Raw genomic sequence first — 23,511 nt, 5'->3', positions numbered from 1 at the left:
AGAGGTTCTGCTCTGACAACTGAGCTGAACTTTTGTCTGTTAAGATTGTGCATGGCACAACAGAAAGTTAATGTTCCATGGTTTTTTTTCTATGAAGAACCCAGAGAGAGTTATTTAGTTATTATTTATTTCCTGTTTTTTCTGTGAAGAACTCAGAGAGGGTTTAGTTATTATTTATTTCATTAATAGTGTTATTATTTGTTTCCTGACCTTTTTTCTGTAAAGAACCTGGAAAGGGTTATTAAATAACCGTTATTTGGTTATGTGTGGCTTTCTGGAAAACAATAATTTTTTTAAGCTCCCCTACGATCGTCACACTTTTTCTGTTACAAACTGCCACCGGCCCGCCATCAGAGAAGGGAAAGGTTATGTGGCCCTCACAGGAAAAAGTTTGGGGACCCCTGTTTTAGACCATCAAACAAATATAAGCTAAACATAAACCAAGTAAACATTGAATGCATTTTTTTAAACTGTGATTTTATTGAATGGAAAAACATTTTCAAAGCTACCTGGCCCTGTGTGAAAAAGTACTTCACTGCAGAAAATACAAACTCTACACAGGAAGACTAAAGCCAAGTTTCAAACCCCCAACCACTGCCATCCTTTGTCATTTTTAGTATATAATATCCATTGCACACAAAAGATCCCTCAAGCCCACTTTGTTCCTCCAGTACTTAACACTCTTCCTAAACTAGAACCAATTTACATCCACCTATGGTGTCATTTCCGAAATTATACACTTGGGCTTTCTATTACTGCTTAGGTCACAAAACACAATGATTAGAGCATATGATGGAGAAATAACACAATATTCCATTTTAAGCATGTGAGTCACATGCAGCATGGCGCCCCCACACTTAACCCGAGAGACCGACGCCCATGTTGTCACCACTCACAATCATGGCTTCACGCCTCAGAAAAGGCACCTGGGAAGGAGTTCTATGATTAGCGACTATCTTTCCCACCTCTGGAAAGAGGAACATTCTTCTCCAAGGAGTTTGAGATGTGGGTGCAATCAAAGGAACGCTTGCCTCCAGCTGGTGGTCGAGTGGGTATTATTTTCACCATTTCACCAACTGGGTGAAAATCCCCATTTCTATCAAACATGCAATCAGGTACACTCAACCCTTATCTAGCGTGTGTTTCCACATTAAGGTGTGAAGAAAGGTGATAGTTTTGCCAGCCACCTAAGTAAAGTAGTGTGACACGCCAGAGCAAGATACTTTTGCAAAATGAGTGCAAACATACAGATCAATTCAACAGAGAGAAGGGAAACGACAGCAATCATTTCAAACGTGTTCACGTCATCTGTAAACAAGGAAAACAAATGGGTTTGAATCTCGCACTGTTGTAATTCAATCAATTATTTAAAATCACACATGCTTTCTTCCCGGTCCAGTTGATGCACTAAAGATTTCCTGTTGAACAAAGCAGGATTGATCGCCACCAGTGTGGTACAGCATGAAATGGTGGTTATTTCTCCCCCTCTCCCTCACCCCTCCCATCCTTCCATTTTTTTGATAACGTAATAAAAGGTCGAGCTGTAGACTATCCCAGCGTCATCAACAATCACACGTAATGCAAACATTGTCCTGATAATAAAAAGAAAAACTTTACCGATGCCCATTTCACCCTTTGCAAATAATAAATCACCTCAATATTTTTAATTTTATTGTTGTTAATTGTTTTCCTCATTAAGTGACATTAAGCTGCAGTGAGTGCCTATGAAAAAGAAAACATGATAAGACTGTAAGGGCCAAAATGTCTTCAGCTTTGTGATGCAATGGGAAAAAAATATATAAACAATCAACATCAAATAATAATGTGGCTAAATTTTACTCATTTGGAGTCCAGCCCCCTGAGATCAATAGTCCAGTAAAATGTTGGCCCACTGACAAATTTGGACATTACAGACATTGTGACATTAATTGTATTTTATATTAGGCCTTTTAATTTAAACTGTCCTCACACTGATTGCGGCCTGACTGCACACATGAAATGTGAAAGAATGCAGACGCCGGATGAGTGGTCCTGAGGACCATAAACACATCTATAACTTGTGATGCTTGGTGTCTTACCTCCAATATCGGGCCGAAGTGTCCTGTCGTATTCCTTGAGAAGATTGTTCAGAATCAGCGTGGCATCCTCCTGATGCGATCTAGGCACCAGCATTTGATTGACAGTCGTATCGTGGAGATCTTCATCGTCGTCCCCGTGTGGCAGCAGATTTAGACTGGAACACAACACCGACAAACTGTAAACATAATGGCCAAGTGGTGCACGTTGTTAATGTCCCTTCGCTGTGCAAAAGACACGATATTCATTTGTGCCCAGCTTTTGTCGTTGTTTAGGTTTGTTTGACGGCTGTGCAGTTGCGCGAGGGAAAGCATGCATTCGTTCCGATTTACATAAAGCAACTTTTTTAAGGTGTGCAGAAGCGTCGCGCGGGTATTAAAAGGCAATATGAATCCGACTCACCGAGCACCGTGGATTGACAGAAGTAAGAAAAGGACGACCCCCAACTTGATTGTCATTTTCACCACAGGAAAACAAATCCAGCTTTATTTATATGTCTCCTGCTGAATGGAGATCCCCGCCGGTGCGCCACTCATAGGAGAAAAAAGTAGTCACTCTGATGGGTGTGTGGCCATCAATCTGAGCGCTGAACTTCCTCATCCGCCCACGCACTCCCCCTCCACTCGCTTGCCGTGCGCGCCCGACCACAGTTGGGCTCGCGGTCCTCTCCTGCGAAGGGGGCGCGGTGTGTATGGGGGAGGCGGCGACGCGGATCCTCAGACAATCGATTGACGATCATTCAAGCGAGGGGGGGGGGGGGGGTCGCTGGATTCAGATGTACTTGTTCCAGTTGCGCCCTCCTCCCCCTTTCTGTACCGAGACGATCCTTTAACGTGACTAATACACCGCACACGCATAACGTCACCTGCATTTTACATGCACTTGATGTCTGGAAGATTTTTGTTGTTGATTTTTTTTCCCCCCAAAAAAACATAATTGGCTAGAGTGGCATGTTATATTAAATGGACCGTTATAATTGGGCCATTATGCTGCAAGCGTGTGAATTAGTTTTGCACATAAAACGCAGACATTCCTTGTCTTTTGGATGATGATGATAATGATGATGATTATCCTTAGAAATAATATTAGCGCCGTTTTCTGTGCCACATAGCCCATCGTAACTCTAATTGCAAAAGAAAAGGTTCACAAGCCAACAGTGGACATTGTCTCGGCCACTTTAGAGGCTTCACTGCCCTCTAGAGCACAAACATGTGATTTGAAAAATAACTCCCCTCAGATGAAATGACCCTTAATTGCAAAACATTAAATGACGGCTCGGATAGGCTCCAGCACGCCCCGTGGGGACTAAGCGGTACAGAAAATGGATGGATGTCCAACATTATGTTTCCAACAGTTTTTTCATTCATTTAAATCAGTATCGTAGATGAAACAAAACACAAATGACCCAACAATAATCATTTTGCTGCAGAACTTGAAGAGATTTTTTAAATAATAGAATGCATTTTGAGTATCTGTAGCAGAAATATGGCAGCATCCTGTTTGGTGAGGCGCAAACATTGTACTACTATAATTAGTGATTACAAGACCTATGAGTATATATACAAAACTTTTTTTTAAAAGTATGTGGACATTTTTTGTGCATATTGTTGTAGAGTATTTTTTTTTAAATAAATGAACATTGGAAAATCTAAACATTCTACACACTGCCTCTTTAAGAAAGTCTTGAATTATGTTTAGATTTAAGAACACATGTGATGGTCACGGTTGCTATGGAGGCCTTTCAATTGTCCTTCACTGGCCACGGGGACAAATATATAAAGAAACCGATTGTAGAGTCACAAAGCAAAGCGGGTACAGCACAGCTAATCTTTATTGACATGGCGCTGCAAGCCATCATCTTTTCATCAGCAGAAAGTTCCCATGACAACAAACCAAATTCACTTTGGTAATTGCTCAAAGCAGCAGGCTGTGTCATTGAGTTTATCCCACAATGACTAAAAACAGTGTTAAAGGGGAGATCAATCACCATTTTTTCCCAATATGTTCTCTGCAGCCCAACAATTTTCTTATTAATATTTCATTTGTGGAATATGAATCAAACAAGACAAATCCACCTGTTTCCATCCATTTAAGAGTGACCATTTTGCCACTTCCCTTCGACTGAAAATGACATCAGGTTACAGTTACCAGGTCTCTGGTCACAACCAACCACGCCTCACCAGTTTTCTGAAGCTTAGCCATGATTGGTTGTGACCCGAGACCTTGCAATTGTGATATCGTTTTTAGTTGACAGCAACTGGCAAATTGGCTGCCCCTTGAGATGGATAAAAACGGTTGAATTGTCCTGCCTGACTCGTAGCCCACAAACGCAATACATATTGATCAAAATGTTGTGTTAAGACTAGTAGGGGGTATATACAACATGTTATTGTGAAGAAATCTGTTGAGGTGACTTCCTCTTTAAAGTGGCCTGCTGTCAAACTGCTGTACCACTACTTTGACTGTAGGAATAAAACCCCAAACTGCATTTTCAAATTTAACGAGCCCCCTCCCCAAAGAGTTATTGCACAAACATAAAAAGAGATTTGCAAAATACAACGACCATAATGTTAAGCCATACCAGCAGTTATTCATGTTGTTTTAAAAACAAGTTATCAGATACAGCTGTGCCTCTCATTGGTGTTGTATTGGATTAAATCAAATATTTCTACTTTTCCGGATTTGCATGAACAAAAAAACTGGTTGTTGCAGAAACAGGCTTGTTGAAAATGTTGGACGTTGTACGTTGGATTCACTATGCTGGACTGGTAATACATCCTTTCGGTCTCGACATCAACATTGCTAGTCAAACCAAGACTTGATCACTCATCTGTGAATCGATTTTCACACTTTACTTTATAGCTATACAGGCTCAAATTTAATTTAGCATGCACATGGGAAATTACAGTGTAGACACATTATTTACATCTGTCCAGTCATCCAGTAAAAGTGGGCCAAGACATTTTTATTAATATTCTTGTTGGTATGCCCTAAATGAAACTGAAAGTTTTATGAGAGAAGAATTTTTCCACATTGAATTTCCCAAGTTGATGATTTCAATTTTCAGAAATCCCTTGCAAAGCTAGACCTCTATCTCCGCACAGATTTTTTTCCCTGTTACTCCCAGCATTGGAAAACCAGATCTAACATGGAAGGTTTGAATGTTCAAGTCAAGATGCCTCACTCCAACAGAAAAAAAGTTCACTTTAAAAGCAAACAAAAAAAGGGGACTTGAAAGCAAATCATCAACGCATAACGACCAAAAGATTTCTTTTGTATCACTACATTTAAAAAAAAACCTTTGTCAAGTAAGAGCAGTGGCGTGCTCCTGTGCTTCAAGCTGTGATTGGCAGATACATTGTGTTCTCAGTTGTCTTCTAAGGAATGCGTCATGCGGCCCGCAGCAGAATGGACGAGCAAGATAAATAGCACCAATCAGCGTTTACGGTGCTGTCAAAAAGAACTTAGGGCCATCCGAAATACGTCAGGAGTCCAGCAGCCTTTTTCAAGCATTTCTGAGTTATTTTTCCCTTCAGGATGAACCTGAATCAAAAATGTCAAAAAGGACTAGTGTGGTGAATGATCTTTGATGTTTCGCTGGTCTCCAAAAAACACTCGGTGGACGATGGCTGGCCCGGGTAAGGAACCACTTGGGTGACACACGGCTGATTGGGAAAAGATGTTATTCAACCGATGTCAGAGTGATGTCTCTTCAAAAGTTTGAGTGGCCCCAAAAGCAAAGATGTTTCAGCTCTCAACGGCACAGATGTTCGCCCCCAAAAAGCCCCCTCTTCTGACAGACAAGCCTATCTTATACCTGGCCAAACCGTTGATGTCATGACTTGGAGTGCAGCTGCTGTTCGTATTTTAGTGTACTCGTTGCTCTCAAATGTCCTAAGAAGGACATGTAGAAGACTCTTTCCCCTGCATAACAACAGCTGCGGCATTCCATATTCTAAGTTGCTATACCTTGCAGAAACTGAGGCATCTCTGGCCAGCAAAAATAGCTTATGCTCTACTCACTGCAGCTAGTTCACCATTTAAGGTGACATACAGAGATGCATAGACTTCAAATTACACTACACTAGGGCAAGGCAACAACTCCCTTTATCACTGGTTCCCTGTTTAGATAGGTGGCCCAGTAGACAAGGTTGAAGGTTCCAAAGAGAACAGGAAACACTATCCGAGCCATTTTATCAATCTTGCTGACACTGTTGTAGGTCTTCTTGGGGTCCGCCATCTTTAGCTCAGAGGCTCGCAGCTGCAGCGATGCTGTGTTGGAGATGGTAGAGATTGAGACGTCCTTGGTGATGTTCGGCGTGCAGTTGAGGGCTGCCGAGCAAACGTTATTGGACTTTTTCGACAGCACCATGGGGTCCCGTTTCTGCAGCGTGACAGACAACAAAACTTTTATGACGCGCTAAAGATCTTCCGCCACAACACATTGATTGTCCCAGTGGACCAGCAAATGAGGTCTGATACGGACAGTTGAGTTTGATCTAAAGTCCTTACGAGTGCGACATCCACTGGATTTTTATGCCGATACACACATGCATGATAAACAGTTTTGTGAGTGTATATTTTGGGTAAAATGAAAAAGCTAGCTTCATACAATTTGGAAAGTCAGAATTAACTTCATAAAAATAACCATAACAAAAATGAGATCATTTTCTGTTGGATTTCTGTCCTCAAAGTTGATCATGAATTATACTTGATTATGATCACTTTTTTTTTTTTTTTTAAATAAAAGTTGTTACTGGTTATACCAGAAAGTACATTTCTTCTAAGATTAACATGAACGGAGCGATGGAGGTCATAATAGCAAAAGCTGGGATTGCAATGATAAATTGTCTAAATATTGCCAGAGCACCACTGAAGATTAAAAAATAGCAGTTTCTGTGCAATAATATCTGTCAGCTTGTTCCGAGAATAAGTTTTGAAAAGTACAGACAGAACAGTGTGCTTTGCAGCCCTTGTGGGTACTGGCTTCAATCAAAATGAAGAATGCGCCAGGTGTTGTACCTTTGGGTGCTGTGCTTCCAGAGCTTTCTTGCCATCCCACGCCCAACTCCTCTTGGTGAAGTAGTTCACCGTTGCAAATTCAATAAGGGCCGAGAAGACAAATGCGTAACAGACGGCAATGAACCAGTCCATTGCTGTAGCGTAGGCCACTTTAGGGAGGGAGTTTCTGGCGCTGATGCTGAGGGTGGTCATTGTCAGCACTGTGGTCACCCCTGTCAACAAATGTGACGTTGATTTTGTAAGATTGCAAGCTACATGGAATGGATGTTTTAAGAAGTCTCTCTATTGTCAGCGGACTACACTCACCAAAAACTGTCCGTGCAGGAACAGATTCTCTATTTAGCCAAAATGACACCTGGGACAGGATTACAGTCATAAAACATGGCATATATGTCTGGATGACAAAATATCCAATCTTCCTTTTCAGGTAGAAGTGAGCCATCATGACTGTATACTGACCTGTAGGGAAACAAACAATAAAAGTAGAACACAAAAATGTGAGAGCCTCAAAACATTATTGTTGGATTGAACAATTATTGCAGATGCTGTAGAGCCTCAACAATAACTGGGAAACATCTATTGAAAAAAAAGGTAAAAATGCAATTCTCATTGACAAGAAATGTTCAAATAGACCATTTTTATCCTAAATAGTGTGTAAAATTAATGTTTCTTGCTTTGACTTTCTATAGAATAATAGTAAACAACAGTAATGTTAGAGATTTGTAACCACAAGCACGCAATGTTGCCTCATTTCTCCAGATAGTAGAGGGGAAAGGATTGTCACCAATAATCGCAGATGTTGGAGCACCCAAAAATGAGGTCAGGTTAAGGAGAAAATGGAATACAATGAAGCATACTGATTCTTACTATGACAAATGAAATCAAGCCCCGTGAATTCTTTCCAGGATGTGATGGGATTATATATAGAGTTATGACAGTGCAAGGGGTCTTGACCAAAAAACAGAAAGGGCAGGATTGAGTTGGTGTGTAATTTGGGGGGTCGACCATGCAATTTTCATTTAAACAACTGAAGATTGCATTTGAGGCTTAAAACGACTATTTGCCAAGAGGAGTTTCCGATTGCCGCCACTGGTAAACTACGAAAAACCTAGTGACTACACTACTCTCACACAAAGTCCAAACAAACACAAACAGCTCTCAAACACACTCTCTTGCAAGAACACACACACACCACACACCCATTAATACGCAAGGCTTTCTACGGGCAAAATCGGATTTTTGAACCAGCCTAATCCCCGGTTACAATCTGCATCCTGCCGTCAGTAAGACTAAGAGTGGAAGAGAAGGGAGGGGCGGGTGGGGGAGGGGGGTTGGGGGCGGCCGCAGAAGGGTGAGCCTTCCCGTCCTGGGATCCTCGCAGAGCTCCGTGCCCCGCCCACTCAGCCATGCCAATCTCCATGAGGCATGATCTCTTGTGTGGTGACGGCAGTGCACACCTCTCAGCCATAGAGCACATCAGTCGTCTCAACTAAATACGGGTGGGATGGAAGGGGGCTAGGTGGGAGGGGTGGGGGACGGCACATCCTTTTTTTTCATTTTAATTTGGTGGATTTTGCTGAATCACAAAGAGAGAAAAAAATATTGTATGCCAGGATCAGCTGATAGCAGTTTTGCAGGTGGGTCCCACTGAGAGCTTGACCATGTGGCCGCTTGCCATGACTGGATCCGGAGATCCCCGAAACTACTGGTTTTCTGACCCAAACACTAGCACCTTCTAACTCCCTGATGACTTCAGTGCCCCTGCCGAAGAGTAGGCCCGTCATTTGCTGGAGGAGACCGGACACAAGGCACCGCTGACCTGGGACGCCCCAGAGTCACGTTTAATGCAAGGATCCCAGCAGCACTGGGAGCAAAGGAATGAAGAGGAACATGTTCTTTTGGTGGATCATAGCACTTTTTAACCACTACTTCATACGTCACATCCAAGGAGAACTTCCTTTTATATCAGGGAACGATGCTGCAATGCTGGTCGACTGGTAAGTAGGATCTTCTTGCCTTCGACACACATAAAGACACGTGGCTCTTGCGACAATAGCTCAGACTTTTGACAGAAATGTTACTGTTGTCACTTTTAATCCAGTTTTACAGATGGGGTTAGAATTTTTTTAAAGAACACCTGAGACGCAAGCAGTGATGTCCTCAAGATGGGTGTACACTAATCCCCGCCTCCAGACACTCAATTGGTATAGTGGACTAACGGTGCTAATAAAAGACCAGTTATTTTCAGCCACTTATCTCACTAAGCATTTTTTCTCTAACTGCACCTCAGACAGCACACAAAAAAGACATTGTAAAAAGGATATTGCCATATTTGCTCAGGAAAAGGAAAATATTGTCAGCTAACACAGTTCGTTACTAATGCTACAAATGCAAGATTAAAATCTCTCATGCGAAGTGAAAGCAATATATAAACAACACACAGAAACGCCACCAGCTGGCTTCTTTGCGACTGAACTCATCTAAGATGGACGGAGGCTAAGCATAAAAGTGTGCTGTCCTCTGACGAGTCCACATTTCAAATTGTTTGGGGAAATCATGGGATGTGGTGCCCTCTGGGCCAAAGACGAAAAAGACGATTTGGATTGCTACCAGCACAGAGTTTAAAAGCCAGCATCTGTGATGGTATTGGGTTGTGTTAGTGACCATGGAATGGATAACTTCCATATGTGTGAAGGCACCGCGAGTGGGTTCACGGGAAAAGTACGTGAGGACGAGACTGACCTACCAACAGCTCAGACCTGTTTCCTATTGAAAATGTGTGGTGCAAGATACAACAAGAATATTCTCCATTGTCCTGAATAGGATCAAGGCTGTGAATGAATGGGGGCCAATATTTGGCATCTTGCCGATTATCGGCATTGTCTTATTTTTATTGATCCAATGGCTGATAAGTGATCAATTTAAAACTGGGTCAGGGATTAATAGTTTCTCCTGTAGTTATTGTAATTTTTCTCAGATCCAGTTTCACAAAGCATAATAGCAATGTTGCGTCTTAATTTTGAATGACAAGGTCTTTGCTATCACAATTTAAAATACAATATTTACATTTAGATACTCCGTTTTAGTTAGCTTTATGGGTGATGCTGGGCTGCGGTAGTGTGAAAGATACACATTTAAATAATATTTATTTCATAAAACATTAGGGAGCTATTAGTTCAAATTTCCATTGAACTTTATGAGCTGCTGGTAACCCTTGGAACTCCCTGAGCTTTTTATTTTTGAGCTTTTGCACTTTTTCATCCAATTTTAAAATAAACATGTCATTTCTAAATATGAAAGAAGGAAATAACATAATAACAAATATGAAAGCCTGCTGTTTAATAACCAAATGCCTTTTGGGTTTTAAATAAATGTAACTGTTGGGTTTGTATTAATTAAAAAAAAAAAAGTTTAAAAATTCCTGTTTATTGCAAATGAATATCAGGTTAAAATATCAGTTGTAGGCCTCTTTAACAACTAATAATCTGGATCAGTATTGGCCCTGAAAAGAAAATCAGTCCATGGCTTGTAAATACAGCTGAAGTGATGTCCACAACAACCTGTAAGTTACATGCACTCATTCTATTAAATGGAAGAAGAAAGACTACAGCTAATGGGCTGATGCTTGTGCATTGTACCAACAACAGAGAGAAAGACCTTCACCAAAACAGCTTGATCAGATTCTCAAAGCCATGGTACTTCTCATATGAGTTGCTGCACTTAGTTTTTTTTTTTTATTTAAAGCAAGGTTGAGTAAGTGGCCAATGCGTCAGTGGGCACTATTGAGCTCAGGGCATACATAAAAAAAAAAAAAAAGCAAATTGCACACTTTTAATAATGATTCAACTCGAAACTGGATGGACTTGTATTACAGTTCTCTTTTACATAAGAGTATTAAGCAGATGCCTTTCAATAACCCACATTCCCACCCCTACACCAACTCTCCCACGTGTCACAGCTGGCTGTCCAATCCCATTTTGACATCCATACAGGTTCATGTTCCGAAGCAAGCTGAACAACTATCAGATAATTAAATCTCCTACCAATCACATACCAAAATTAACTCAAGACATCACTAGGTTGCCTCCAAGATGTCTTCCCTTACATTGCAGATGCCCTAGTCAGGACAGTCATTAAGATAAATCTGTAGAATCCTGCTCACCCACACATTCGGGACAAACCAACCAATCCCTCACTGATCTGTGATGTCATCTTCTTATGCAAAAGCTGATGGGGGTGGTTGGATGGGTGGCTGTGGGGGTGGGGGTGAGCGGGTGTTGCTTCAGGATTAACCCGAGGCTTCTCTCTGGTTCTGTGTGTGTGCGTGTGTGTATGTGTGTGTGTCGGTGAGTGTGCATAATTGTTGTTTTACAAGGCTGCCCAGGGCCTGTAGACAGCTGGTTGTGTGAGGGATAGGCTACTCTCATGTACTTGCCTCTGCTCATTGACGCTGATCCCCCGATAATGTCTCCCACATTTACTATCGGCCTCACACGCTCTTTTTTCTTCTTTTTTTAAATCTAGCATTACTAGTCACCTCGCTTTATTGGGTGATACCAATGGCCCATGGTGTAGTATGTCTTTCAGCAGGTAAAGAATAAAAGTCAAGTTTGGTCGATGGAAGGTTTGTTTACTGAGAAATGACTTGCCATTGTTGCCTTTTGACCCCATTACTTGCTGTATAGAGAGGATTTTGTTTGGTGGACATGCACACAAATAGCTGCTGGTAGAGACATGACTGGATTAATCCAATGCGCCTCCATATGAGAAAGTTTTGTAAATATAACTACGGGTTTCTTAACTTATTGTCTTGTGTTCAAAGTGTTCCTTGTAGCCTTGACCTTTGACCTTATCGATTATGATATCTTGGCCTTATTGCCAGTGATTAGAGAAACAGATTTTTGCATTCATTTTGCACACCAACCTCTGCTTGTATGTATGTCTTCTGTGCCGGCAGTTAATCCAATCAGATGGTACTGGTTGAGTCTTGACCCGTCGTCTGCCACCTCCACAGACGTGGCAGCATCTTGAGTCCACGTGTAAACCACCTCAGACACCGGATAGGCATCTGACAAAAAAAAAGACAGTATGTAATTTCACCCTGTAAATAAGATACAAATTTCAAAAAGGAGCAACATTTGTAAACATCCAATGTGGTGGCAGGCAGTTTCTGATTAGAACATAAATCTATTTGTTCACATATGGTTATTTATGTGTTGTTCAAGGTACCCATCTGGATTAGGGATGACAGTTTGTCAACCAAAACCAGCCCAAATCAGATTAACCTTCATCATCTGTTGCATCACTCTTGTGATGAAAAGCCCGTGATTTCATCTTGCGCAAACAAATGAACTTTATCTGTCATTTTCACCTTGAGTGAAATATAACAAGACGATTGAACGTATACATGTGTTTAGTGCAGGGGCTGGCATTATGTATTAATCACAGGTAGAAATTGTGTATTGATCATGAGTTTAATTTCCTGTGATTTCACTACCTACCTAGAGCAAAGTTTTCCATGGGATTTTGAAAAGAATACTGGAGTGCCTTGAGAGCAAGCAACAGAGCCTCGTCAAAAATGTTTACCAAATTGGCAGTTCCAAGTTCATCCAGTCTTTTGCAATTACCCGTGTCTACCAATTTAGGGTGAACCCAAGGTCAGCTGGGTTCATTAAGCTCTATCTCACACATGACCTCCAACAATGCCTTTTAACACCTTACAGCAAAGTTCCTCTGAGGACCTCACCTGCACTGTGACCAATGAGCATGGAACACAGTCACATACCTTTGAGCAGCATTGCGAATTGCTGTTGCGATTGCAAAAATACAGTGAAGACCCAGAAGCAGAAAACACATGGGCCGAAAAAGTGCGAGAAAATATCTATCAAGCGCACTGCAATGCAATTTTTCCACAGTCCATGGTGGACCTACTGACCTCAAGCAATATGCTTCCAGTGGTGGACACTTACGGAACATATGGCACAATAAAACTCGGGGAACCCCAGGAAGATTTGTTGTCCACCACGAATGTAAAGAATTAATTTTTTAATCCTCTGGTGTCTGTTTGAGAAATATTTATTTAGATGATTTTGTTGGTTTGTATTCAAGTACATTTCTGGATACTTTCATGTGTTCATATCATTCAAAAATATGCATTTACTCATCTCCGACATTGTTTCGCCTACAAAAAAATAGCAACAAAAAAAAACAAACACACACCAGGAAGTGTGAAGGTAATCAGCTCGGTGAAGTGTTCCTTATTTATTTTCATTTTTTTTCATCAGGGAGTTGGCAACACTAATCTTACGTTATCTTAGCAATTAGCCGTTTGACTTCTCTGTCTGTCCTTGTGATCCCTTTGTGGGAACAACACTTGTCAGAAGTGTAAGCTTGATGTACCTGGTGCTGTGTACATAGCAATAAGCTTTCCTCAACCGCTGACTACCTGCGGTAGGTGACGTGAACGACGCACGTGCGGTCACCCCAGTGAAGCTTTTTGGGATCGTTTGTAGAACAAGTGTTATCGTTTGTGTGGCAGACTAAGACAGCAGGCACACTCTACATACAATTGAATGAACCAACAGGAAGGTGTTTTGCTCGAATAAATATAATAAATACATTTATTTTGTTGATGCTCACCTGTGGTGTGGTTTGGCTTTAATTGGACGATAGATAGATTGGAATAAGGGACTTTCACAGATTTGCCTTACTCCCAAGAAGAGCTAATGACTTTGGCAAGCATGATGTCATACCTGTGCCAACCTTCCCACAATACACACTAAGTGCTTGAACACTACGTGCCAAAAAGGTTGTCAGACTGCTTACTTAATAAATCCTATCCGGCTGTCAGAATGATCACGAATACAAATTTTGTCATCTACTTGGTTCATTGAAATGACGTTTTTTTTCTCCAGGTAACCGTTATTTTTCCCCAAAATGAGTTTGACCATGCAAATGCACACAAGGTGAATGCACATCCGAGGGCCGACCCCCTCGGATGTGCATTCACCCCAAAAACTTGCTTGCTGAACAAGACACTGTGTGAATTGTAGTGACTCATCCCTGCATGATTGAGAACTGACTGTTGGAAGGCTGGCAGGTAAATTAGGATTTAGGTTTTGTAGGAGAGAGTAGGGGATTAATGGAATTTACCTGGGCCAAATTTAGAGCTGCTCTTTGCTTGTTTCAATTTGCCCTACATTTGTTTTTAAGCAGTGTTGGGAAAGTTCATTTTCAACATAAACTAGTTTAAAGTTCAGTTCACAACTTTGAAAATGAACTAGTTCAGTTTATCGTTCATAATTGAAAATGTATTAACTAAGTTCACCATTCCAAAAAATGAAGAGTTCATAGTTCTTTTCACAATCTCAAAAGGTTGCTGCAAGCTGTTACCCTCCGGCATATTGGTATTTTCACCCATTCCATTCACACTAGCATCCAGGTGCTGCTATCACTTTACAATCTTAAATGCAAGAGAAAATTGCTTGAATTGTCTTTTCTTCAATTGACAAAAACATGACTGCGGTCCAGGATGTGCAAACACAAGCAATCTGCTGTAGGTGACAGACTGAGGAAACAAAGGATGGATAAATAAAGTGCAAAACAGTAATTTCTTTAATTAAATGATCATTTATAGTGAATGTATTATTTCTTATCTTGTTTGCCCAAAGGCCCAGAAAACGTTTCGAATTTGGGACATAAAAATGCAAAGGGTGCAAAGCCCAAATAAATATGAGCGAGTTTATGAACGTTCAAGTGCAACACCGTAAATGCAATGGTGTATATTTTTTGTCTGTCTGTCTGTCTGTCTGTTTGTTTACATCAGTTGATATCACCAAGTAATGTAAATACTAGCAGAAACAATGTACACTGAAAAAATATAGGTCAGCACTCCGGAAAGCCAGTTCGTCACAGCTAACCTGCCACTTGTGTGGTGGTTGCTGGTCGAGAACCCAAAAACTCCAACCACTCGCCGTAGGTTTAGCGCTCATGGCCTAGTGGATTCATCAATGCAAATCTAGCAAGTTTAATCACATTCTTACATTCAAATGTCTCGCATTGGGGGTCTTGGAGCTGAAAAGGTTGGGTCCACAAGCAGCATTTTCATCACACTACTTAGAAATGTATCTGGATCCAGATAGATATACGTCACTGTCAACTGGCTGAGTGCCCAATTGTCATTGGCGGACAGCGCAAACGGTGTGTAGTTGGGCCACAAAAAAAAGAATCCAACATGTTTAATATTGAGGTTCTTCCGAGCAGCCGAGATCAGCCTGAAGACAGACGCCACACACTGCGTGATTATCTGGTAAGATTATCTTTGGAGCCATTACTAAAATCAGGGCTGACCTATGATTGTCGGAAGGGGAGATTCTGACCGCTAAATTCGGACCGATAATCCTGCAGTGTGAACCAGGCTTAACACAATACTCTGTGTCTTGGGAGCCAAGAGTTAGTAAATTACCGAGTCACAACACTGATTTGTCGGGGATCGATTTGAGGCATTTTTCTTTACGGGAGGAAATGGAGGATAGAGAATAAACACTACCTACAGATTACTTTGACAATGATCTTGCACGCTGTGGAGTCAAATGCATCATGACGAGTATGAATCATTGTTAAAACAGGTCTTGTTAAAGGTCCCATGCAATCAAAATCATTTTCCCTACTGTTTTATGCATGGCATAGTTCAAAATGAGTCTGTAACATGGTTTAAGGTTGGCCACTTTGTCATTTCATGCAATACCCTTTGAATGAAAAAGGCGAGCAGAAATGAGCAGATTTGAATTTGACAAGAATAGTCGCTGGGTGGTCATGAGATCACGCCATGGTAGAGTACTATATTTAAAAAAAGAAATCAGGAGTACAGCGTACGTTAGGATGAGCTGGGGAACATGGATCTTTTGTGTTGCTCAGTCCAGTCGAGAGCGCAATAGATTTTTTTTTTCTTTTACTGAAGTCCAGCGGCCGACCAAAACAAGTCTAACATAACAACACGTACATGGTGAACACAAGACGCCCACATTTCAGGAACTAACTGAATTAGTGAGTGGAACAGAGACTCAATCAAAGCAAAGATAATTTATATATTGATTTTTTTTGTTTTAGTATAAGCTTGCGAACATTTCATTCTCCATTTTCCAACTTGAATTATCTAGCAAACCCGATCAATTTTAATAATAATAATAATAATAATAATAATAATAATAATAATAATAATAATAATATTATACACATTGCACACACCTCTCACCTGCAAGGCTAAGGCGATTTAGTACGAGTTTGCTTCAGACTCCCAAGTGCCCCTTATACTGTAATTGGATTACAGTCAAATGTGCTTCGTACATAGTGGCTGGACTATGTCCCACTAGGGTTGTCACCTGTGTCTGACAAAAATCATGTAAATTTTAACTCATTATTTTAGTCCAAGAAGCTGGAAAATTATGGAATTTTGCCAGATCTGTTTTTATAAACTGCGCGACCTCATCAGGCTATTGTTGTATGTCGACACACGCGGACACTTTTTATTTGAGAGTGAACCAAACGTTATTTACTCACAGCTGCCAAACTTCAGAGGACAGGCGTGGAAGTCCATGGGGAAATCCTCCAATTGCATTGGACATTCGGCTGATATCGTCAATCTGAGGCAAAAAAAAAAAAGATGAGATGACTATTTTTACAAGAGATGAATCAGAAATAGCGCGTGTTTGGGGGGAGCGCACATGGGTGACTGTCAATAATGGTTGTTCAATAATTTTCTTCATTTCCAATGTTGTACTTGAGTTGACAGCCCTGCCACCTGGTGGTCACTTTCTCGTTTATAGCATCAACCTCATGAATTGTAGGACTTGCCTCTTTACACGTATTCTTTCCTTTAAAAGTTTATTTTGAATATGTATAAATATGTAAATAAAAAAACAATTAAAAGTTTAATAAAGGGACTTGTGGAGAAATAAATCAAATAAAAACAGTTAAAGAATAGAAATAAATCACCAACACAAACATGGGTAATTTACAAATACTTTGACATTTTAACGAGTTGGAAGATTAGGATGAGAAAATATTAAACATTTTGACTGTATGAAAAATTTGTTTGTGTGGTGGAAAAATCTGACATCATGGGCTTTTTTTTTCTTATATTTGCAGTATGAGCAGAGACTCAAACGAATTTGTCAGTTACTATGTTAGTCAGAATAAAAAGGAGCTCAATAATACCTTAAATAAATTAATAAAAGTTTACTAGATCAAAATCTTTTGGATTAATCTTGTCCCTTACATGATAATTTACAGCGATACAATGATAGAAGTTCAGTGAGCTTTATTTATTCAATGGAGCACAAAGTAATACCTTAGTCATCCTTCAGAGGAAACTTATTATTCTCTGGAGCTTTACACTGATCTGATAACTGATAACTGAACAAGATGTGCTGAATCCACTTGGGACCTCTTTCTTTCCATGTTCAAAAGCATCCTGAGTACAGACGTAAGTGATGGAGGGCTGTATGACTCAAATGAACAAACTGGATAGGTGGCAAATGTATTCCACACCAATGTATTACTCAGTTTAAAACAACCAGAATGTATTGAGTACAATGAATGTCTTACTCGTTTTATTTGTATGAACTTGAATATTTGACAGTAGTAATGGCTAAAAGCTTTTTGAAATTGAATATGGCTGTAAGCAAGTCCATATACATTCTGCTCACAGCTAATGGTAGCTTTTGTGTGTCATACAGCGCCCATTGAAGTTTGTAATGAGATAAGATAAATAAGTGTTTCCATGTGAATGACTCCCATGTGAAGTAAGCTCCAGTGATTGTTTCCACTACAGTGACGGGCCAAATGCAGAGGTCATTATCTGTGTCCGTGTGTGTACATGACAAATGAAGATCATTTTTCTTCATCCAGTCCAGTCCTGTCTGAATACTCAGGCCTCTATTTTCATGACCGACAGAATTCTGTGTGGTCTGCTCGACCAGGTAATTTAATTGGCTGGCATGTTTAACAAAAGGTGGTTTGCGCCATTGTGGACGTGAGCATACCTCACTCGATTCGGCATCAATCAAAACAGCTCCTCACTTCATTTAATGTGAACATCTCTGATCAACAGTTATGATAATTTGGAGTCTGTAATGCACCCAAAATGCACATTTTCAGAATACCAGACGAAGCCATTGTACCCACAGAAAAGCCCTGGAAACCCCTGAACCATGAGACAAGCTGATCCATGATAGTTTCAAGGACATTTCATTTGATTTAAAAAAATAAAGTAAAAACTGTGACCCAAAAATGTGGCTCGTTTTTGAATGTTCATTCAATTAGGAATTATTGACCATTTTAAAAAATAAAACACTGTAAAGGGTGTGACATTTACTGTTTGTGTTCTCCAATTATTTAATGAAGTGAATTAAAAGAAATACAGTATTGATCAACTAACTGAAAAAGGACTAAACACAACAAATATTGCAGAATTCTTGGTCTTTTGAATCGTCTATTAGGTGGGCCGGATAAAAACTCCACCTTTTACAGAAGTGATGGCTAAAATAGTTTACAATGAAATGGGCTATATCATTAAGATTAGGATAAAAGAAACCTTGAATGTGTGTCATCTCAATAACTATGGCGTGACATAAGCATAGACATTACTTATATTAGTTTTCCATTTGCTTTGAAGGCAGGTAAAACAAAAACCACTGGATGTCGCTGTTGTATTATTGAAAGAATTTCTGTTGGCTTTCTTCCCAGAATTCTTTTCGTTGACATTTTCTTTTCAACAACCATTGTTTGGTTAGGTTATAATTTTTTAATCTATCAATCTTGATACATTATCTGTATTAGAACCCACCTCATAGTGTAAAGGAGAGTGCCGTCATCAGTGAGCCTCAGCAGCTTGTTTGGTGTGGTCATGTTGTGAGCAATGGACTTCTTGCCATTGAGGAAAAACGTGTCAGGTGTCCAAATATTGCTGGCAAGCAGGTTGTTCAAGGACAACTTCTCCATGGGCCCTTTGAAGCACAGGCGCTCGTCCTTCCAAGTCTGACGGAAGAACACATCAATGGTGTATTCCTAGGAGCAAACACCAAAGAGAATGAGAAAAATATGAGCAGCAAGACTGTTCTTAGTTTTCTCAAATCCACTCTGACATAGTGAGAGATCAAATTGAGAAGTTGGAATCTGTGAGAAATATGACACTGAAATATTGACTTGCCTTTATTTTCTTAATGAGTAAAAGATTATGTATGTATGTTATCAAGCAAACTAACCTTACCCTCCACACTCTTGATGAACATACATTTATCAAGTCGAACACCTACAGAAGGCCCTCGCCAATATCAGTCTTTGATCATTGCTTTTTTATAGAGTGCCAGGAATACTGGACTAAAAAAGGACTCATCTTGTCTTCTCATCTACATTTTCTGAACCGCTTATCCTCACGAAGGTCGCGGGAATGCTGGAGCCGATCCCAGCTATCTTTGAGCAAGAGGCGGGATGCAGCCTGAACGCCAGCCGATTGCAGGGCAAACAACCATTCACACTCACAATCACACTTACAGACAATTTGAAGTTGTCAATCGGCCTACCATGTTCGTTTTTTTTAATGTGGGAGGAAAACCACACAGGCACAGGGAGAACATGCAAACTCCATGCAAGAAGGTTAAAACCCCCACCTCTGAATGATGAGGCGGATGTGCTAATCAGAGCACATATATGTAAATATCCATCCATCCATCCATTTTCTGAACCGCTTAGTCCCGACGGGGGTCGCGGGAGTGCTGGAGCCTATCCCAGCGGTCATCGGGCAGTAGGCGGGGAACACCCTGAACCGGTTGCCAGACGATCGCAGGGCACACAGAGACAAACAACCATTTGCACTCGCACTCACACCTAGGGACAATTTGGAGACTTCAATCGGCCTACCAAGCATGTTTTTGGGATGTGGGAGGAAACCGGAGTGCCCGGAGAAAACCCACGCGGGCCCGGGGAGAACATGCAAACTCCGCACAGGGAGGGACGGAGGTGGAATCGAACCCGCACCCTCCTAACTGTGAGGCGGACGTGCTATTAAGGGCATGAATCATTTGGAAAAAGTTGGAGATGGCCATCCGTAAGGTATAATAGCTTCATTTTGACTTAATTACTGTATGACCCACATGAAGGTGAACTCACCATTTCTGTGTCAGACACTGGGCCGAAGCTTGTGACAAAAATATCTGTCTTGATCTCTGTGACGTTCTCTGTGGAGAGACCATAGAGAAAGCTTCACAATGGGGCCTAAATTTGGAACACTAGTGAAGCATTTATTTATTTATCTATTCATTTATTTATTTATTGGGAGAAGAGCAAAAGATACAACCTTCAAGAATATATCTAATCCAATCCCATCAATCTGTATTGTATTTGTTTAGCATTTAGCTATATTAAAAAAAAAATAACTGTACATTATAAAGACACAAGCACGAAGTAACAAACACAAAATAAATCTATTGGAAAACTTCAGCATAAAGTCAAGTATTATTTAAAAAAACAAAATGTTCTCATTAGTGTTTGCAATGAGATGTTACTGATTATTTAATTGAATTGACACCGCTGTTGCTGAATAATAATATGTACAATTAAAGCCAATCCATCTCAAATAGAATATGACGTCAATTTCATAAAGGTTATTTTCTGCTTGCTGTTATATTATAACAGACCTTTGCACAACAATGTCTATAGACTCCTTTTAATTAAAAAACAAAACAAAGAATTTAATATTTAAAGACAAATGTAGGCATTTGTAGTAGGGCACGAACCACATGAATTCTTTTAGGCCAATTGCGATACTTGAAAGAAATGAAAACGATTGATTAATCGGCTGATTAATTCTAAGAAAACATACAGAATACATTAACTTTTTTTCACTACTACCAACAATATATGAATTAAGTTACAACATGACTAATTTACAACACTTGGCTCTTCAGTATTTGTTTGGTTATTAAACAGAGTAAAGTTAGCGACAAAAACATGCAAAAAAAAAGTAAACAATAGCATTAAACTGTTTGGAAATTATTTATTTACCTAAATTAAAAACAAATCTATTTATAATTGAATTTCTAAAAGCCTTTGGTCTTGTATTTGTTGCTGCAAATTGGATTAAGGTTATTGTACAGGTGGAACAACTTTAAAACCTTAGCAATGCAACTTAGTAGACAATTAGTATAAGGACACCGTTCTGCACCACTCAGACTCCTGTACTGTTTTGTGAGACACTAATAGAATAATCGGCCATATTTGAGCTGATTCGGCTTATTTTGAAAAAAATATAACTGGCCGATTTATTTGGCAGGACGATTAATTGGTCAGGCCCTAATTTGTAGCAACAGAACACACCTTGAATTTTTTTAGTGAAGCATTTTATATAAGTGTGGTGTCCAAATAAAACCTCCAAATTCCTCTTTAATGCATATCATTCTGTTTATGGCAAACTCCGATTGCTTGTCATGGAGAGGCCTTGAATGTTTTCTGACTCTGTATTGGACAAACTGTATGTACACTCATGTCAAGGGAAGCGACTGTTACCAGGATGTGACGGCAGGCTTTTGCGCTTGACAATGAAAAAAACTCTCTTCTTCCCTATATACGTACGGCCGTCCGTCTATGTGTATATACCGTGTACACAACAAATATAGAGGAACATAGTATAGAAATGCACATAAAGAGATGAATATGCTTGCTGCAAGCTCATTGTTAGTGAAACTGAAAAGCTTTTAGTTTATCACCATCAGAAAAAAAATCTTGTGTGTCAAATCCCAAGGTTTGCTCCTGTTGCCAAGGTGAACACTATGATGAGAACACTCAGGTTGTGCTTGCAGGGAGTGACGCACACGCTCAACATTGACGCCATTTAACTTGCAAAACTCAAATATTCACCTGCCAATGCTGTGCATGTCCCAGAAATTAAGAAGCAACATGTCAACAGGCTTTCAGATGTGCAGGGAGAGAATTTTTGCTACACTTGACTTTGAAATGAGACTTTTAGGTGGTGTAAATGGATGGGTTGGATGGAAGACGGGCAGACGGACGGACTTGGGTGGGGGGAATGGATGGATGGATGGATGGATGGATGGATGGATGGATGGATGGATGGATGGATGGATGGATGGATGGATGGATGGATGGATGGATGGATGGATGGATGGATGGATTGGTCCAACCTCCAAGACCAGGCCGCAGCCTGTTGTCATAACCATCAAGGAGCCCATCCAGGATCCTGGTGAACACTGTGCTGTTGTCGCTTGTGGCCGCCTCCTTTTGAGCCTCGGGGGAGGACTGACAGCCGCTGTGAGGGGAGAATTGAAGTCAAAGACCTGACACCACTTTAACCACTTTGTTAGTCAAAGTACAGACGTGGCAAATGCTGTGTGGTTAAATGTGATCCATTGCCTGTTCAACGCTTGGGTAGTCTTGTTGTGGTGAATTATTAATTGCTTGCAGCCACCATTGGAGACAGTTTAAGTCTCAGCTTGTAAAGATTTTTCCAAAAATCTATTTCAAATGTTACTTCCTTCAAATTATGCATAACACGACTGAAAGCTCCTTTGGGGCGACACTCGTCTGTGACTACAACAAAAATAACGTTGTTGCAAAGAATTGAAAGTAAGCTACTGAGTCAGATTTGAAGGTGTTTGACGAGCCACTGATGAGATTGGGCTATTCTGCTGATTTACTGACAGCACGGTCAAGGATCCCTGTGCACTTAAGGCAGAGTGTAATCGTGCAGCAGGGATATGTCATCAATCAGTAAGAAAGCGGCAGAGCTGAAAGGAAAGCTCAGCAAAATGTCCTCCAACAACCAAGAGCTTCTTTTACAAAATGGTTTCATTTTCAATTACTTCTTAGTACGAGTTGCTTTTGAAAATGTACTTTCTCCAGTCAGTGCAAGGATCTTGAAGTGGGCGCGATGCATTCAAGTTAAAGTTACATTGAGTTTACCCATTTTGGCATCCAAACAGAAGAAGGATAAATAGAAGCCACGCCATGCAGGCTGACATCGTGCTCACTTTCTTTGCTGCTGCAACATGTACAAAAACAACAACAAATGAAACAAACCAGCACCACTAAAATCAATATTATGCCAAAGGTTGTAAGCACAATTTGTAAACTCAGGTGAGGCTTGCTATAAACTCCCCATTCAGTGGAATCACTTATTAAACCTCTGTTCAGTGAGGCTAGAACTCTTTCACACCTCACCATACCTGGGGGTCATCATGCACCACCCGGGGAGAAGATTTCGCCGCAGCATGGCCCTCTCGTGCGGCTCAGAAACACATTCTGCAAAATTCACTACTACAGAGCCCCCCCATCTTTGTGTCCCACTCTCTGCGTTAGCGACCTGAACAAAATCATTTCACAGTATTTTGACAGCTTCAA

At 40.5% G+C, this 23,511-nt stretch overlaps 2 protein-coding genes across 3 annotated transcripts in view; both read right to left on the bottom strand.

The window, feature by feature from the left end:
• LOC133150204 (gamma-aminobutyric acid receptor subunit gamma-3-like) overlaps window positions 1-2,742 on the bottom strand; it is a 48,777-nt gene extending 46,035 nt beyond the window's left edge. The window contains exons 1-2 of one of the 2 annotated variants that reach the window (XM_061272586.1): window positions 2,479-2,742; window positions 2,079-2,254 (exon numbers count right to left, since the gene is read on the bottom strand). In XM_061272586.1, the coding sequence (XP_061128570.1) occupies window positions 2,079-2,254; window positions 2,479-2,534 (232 nt within the window). In that variant the 5' untranslated portion in view covers window positions 2,535-2,742. The remainder of the gene's footprint in view (window positions 1-2,078; window positions 2,255-2,478) is intronic. The other variant, XM_061272587.1, reaches the window with a different exon arrangement.
• Window positions 2,743-6,088: 3,346 nt separating this feature from the next.
• Window positions 6,089-23,149, bottom strand: LOC133150205 (gamma-aminobutyric acid receptor subunit alpha-5-like). The gene is made up of 9 exons (XM_061272588.1): window positions 23,074-23,149; window positions 22,296-22,420; window positions 20,266-20,333; window positions 18,944-19,164; window positions 16,657-16,739; window positions 12,023-12,166; window positions 7,405-7,557; window positions 7,099-7,310; window positions 6,089-6,460 (listed from the first exon to the last, which is right to left on the bottom strand). Exons 1-9 carry the CDS (start codon window positions 23,130-23,132, stop codon window positions 6,161-6,163), a joined length of 1,365 nt encoding a protein of 454 aa, XP_061128572.1. The 5' UTR covers window positions 23,133-23,149; the 3' UTR covers window positions 6,089-6,160.
• Between the last annotated feature and the right edge of the window lie 362 nt (window positions 23,150-23,511).

This window comes from Syngnathus typhle, linkage group LG2, assembly GCF_033458585.1.
Source record: "Syngnathus typhle isolate RoL2023-S1 ecotype Sweden linkage group LG2, RoL_Styp_1.0, whole genome shotgun sequence".
Lineage (NCBI taxonomy): Eukaryota > Metazoa > Chordata > Actinopteri > Syngnathiformes > Syngnathidae > Syngnathus > Syngnathus typhle.
The sequence above is the reverse complement of the archived record's forward strand: the minus strand, read 5'-3'. Positions and strand labels throughout refer to the sequence as shown.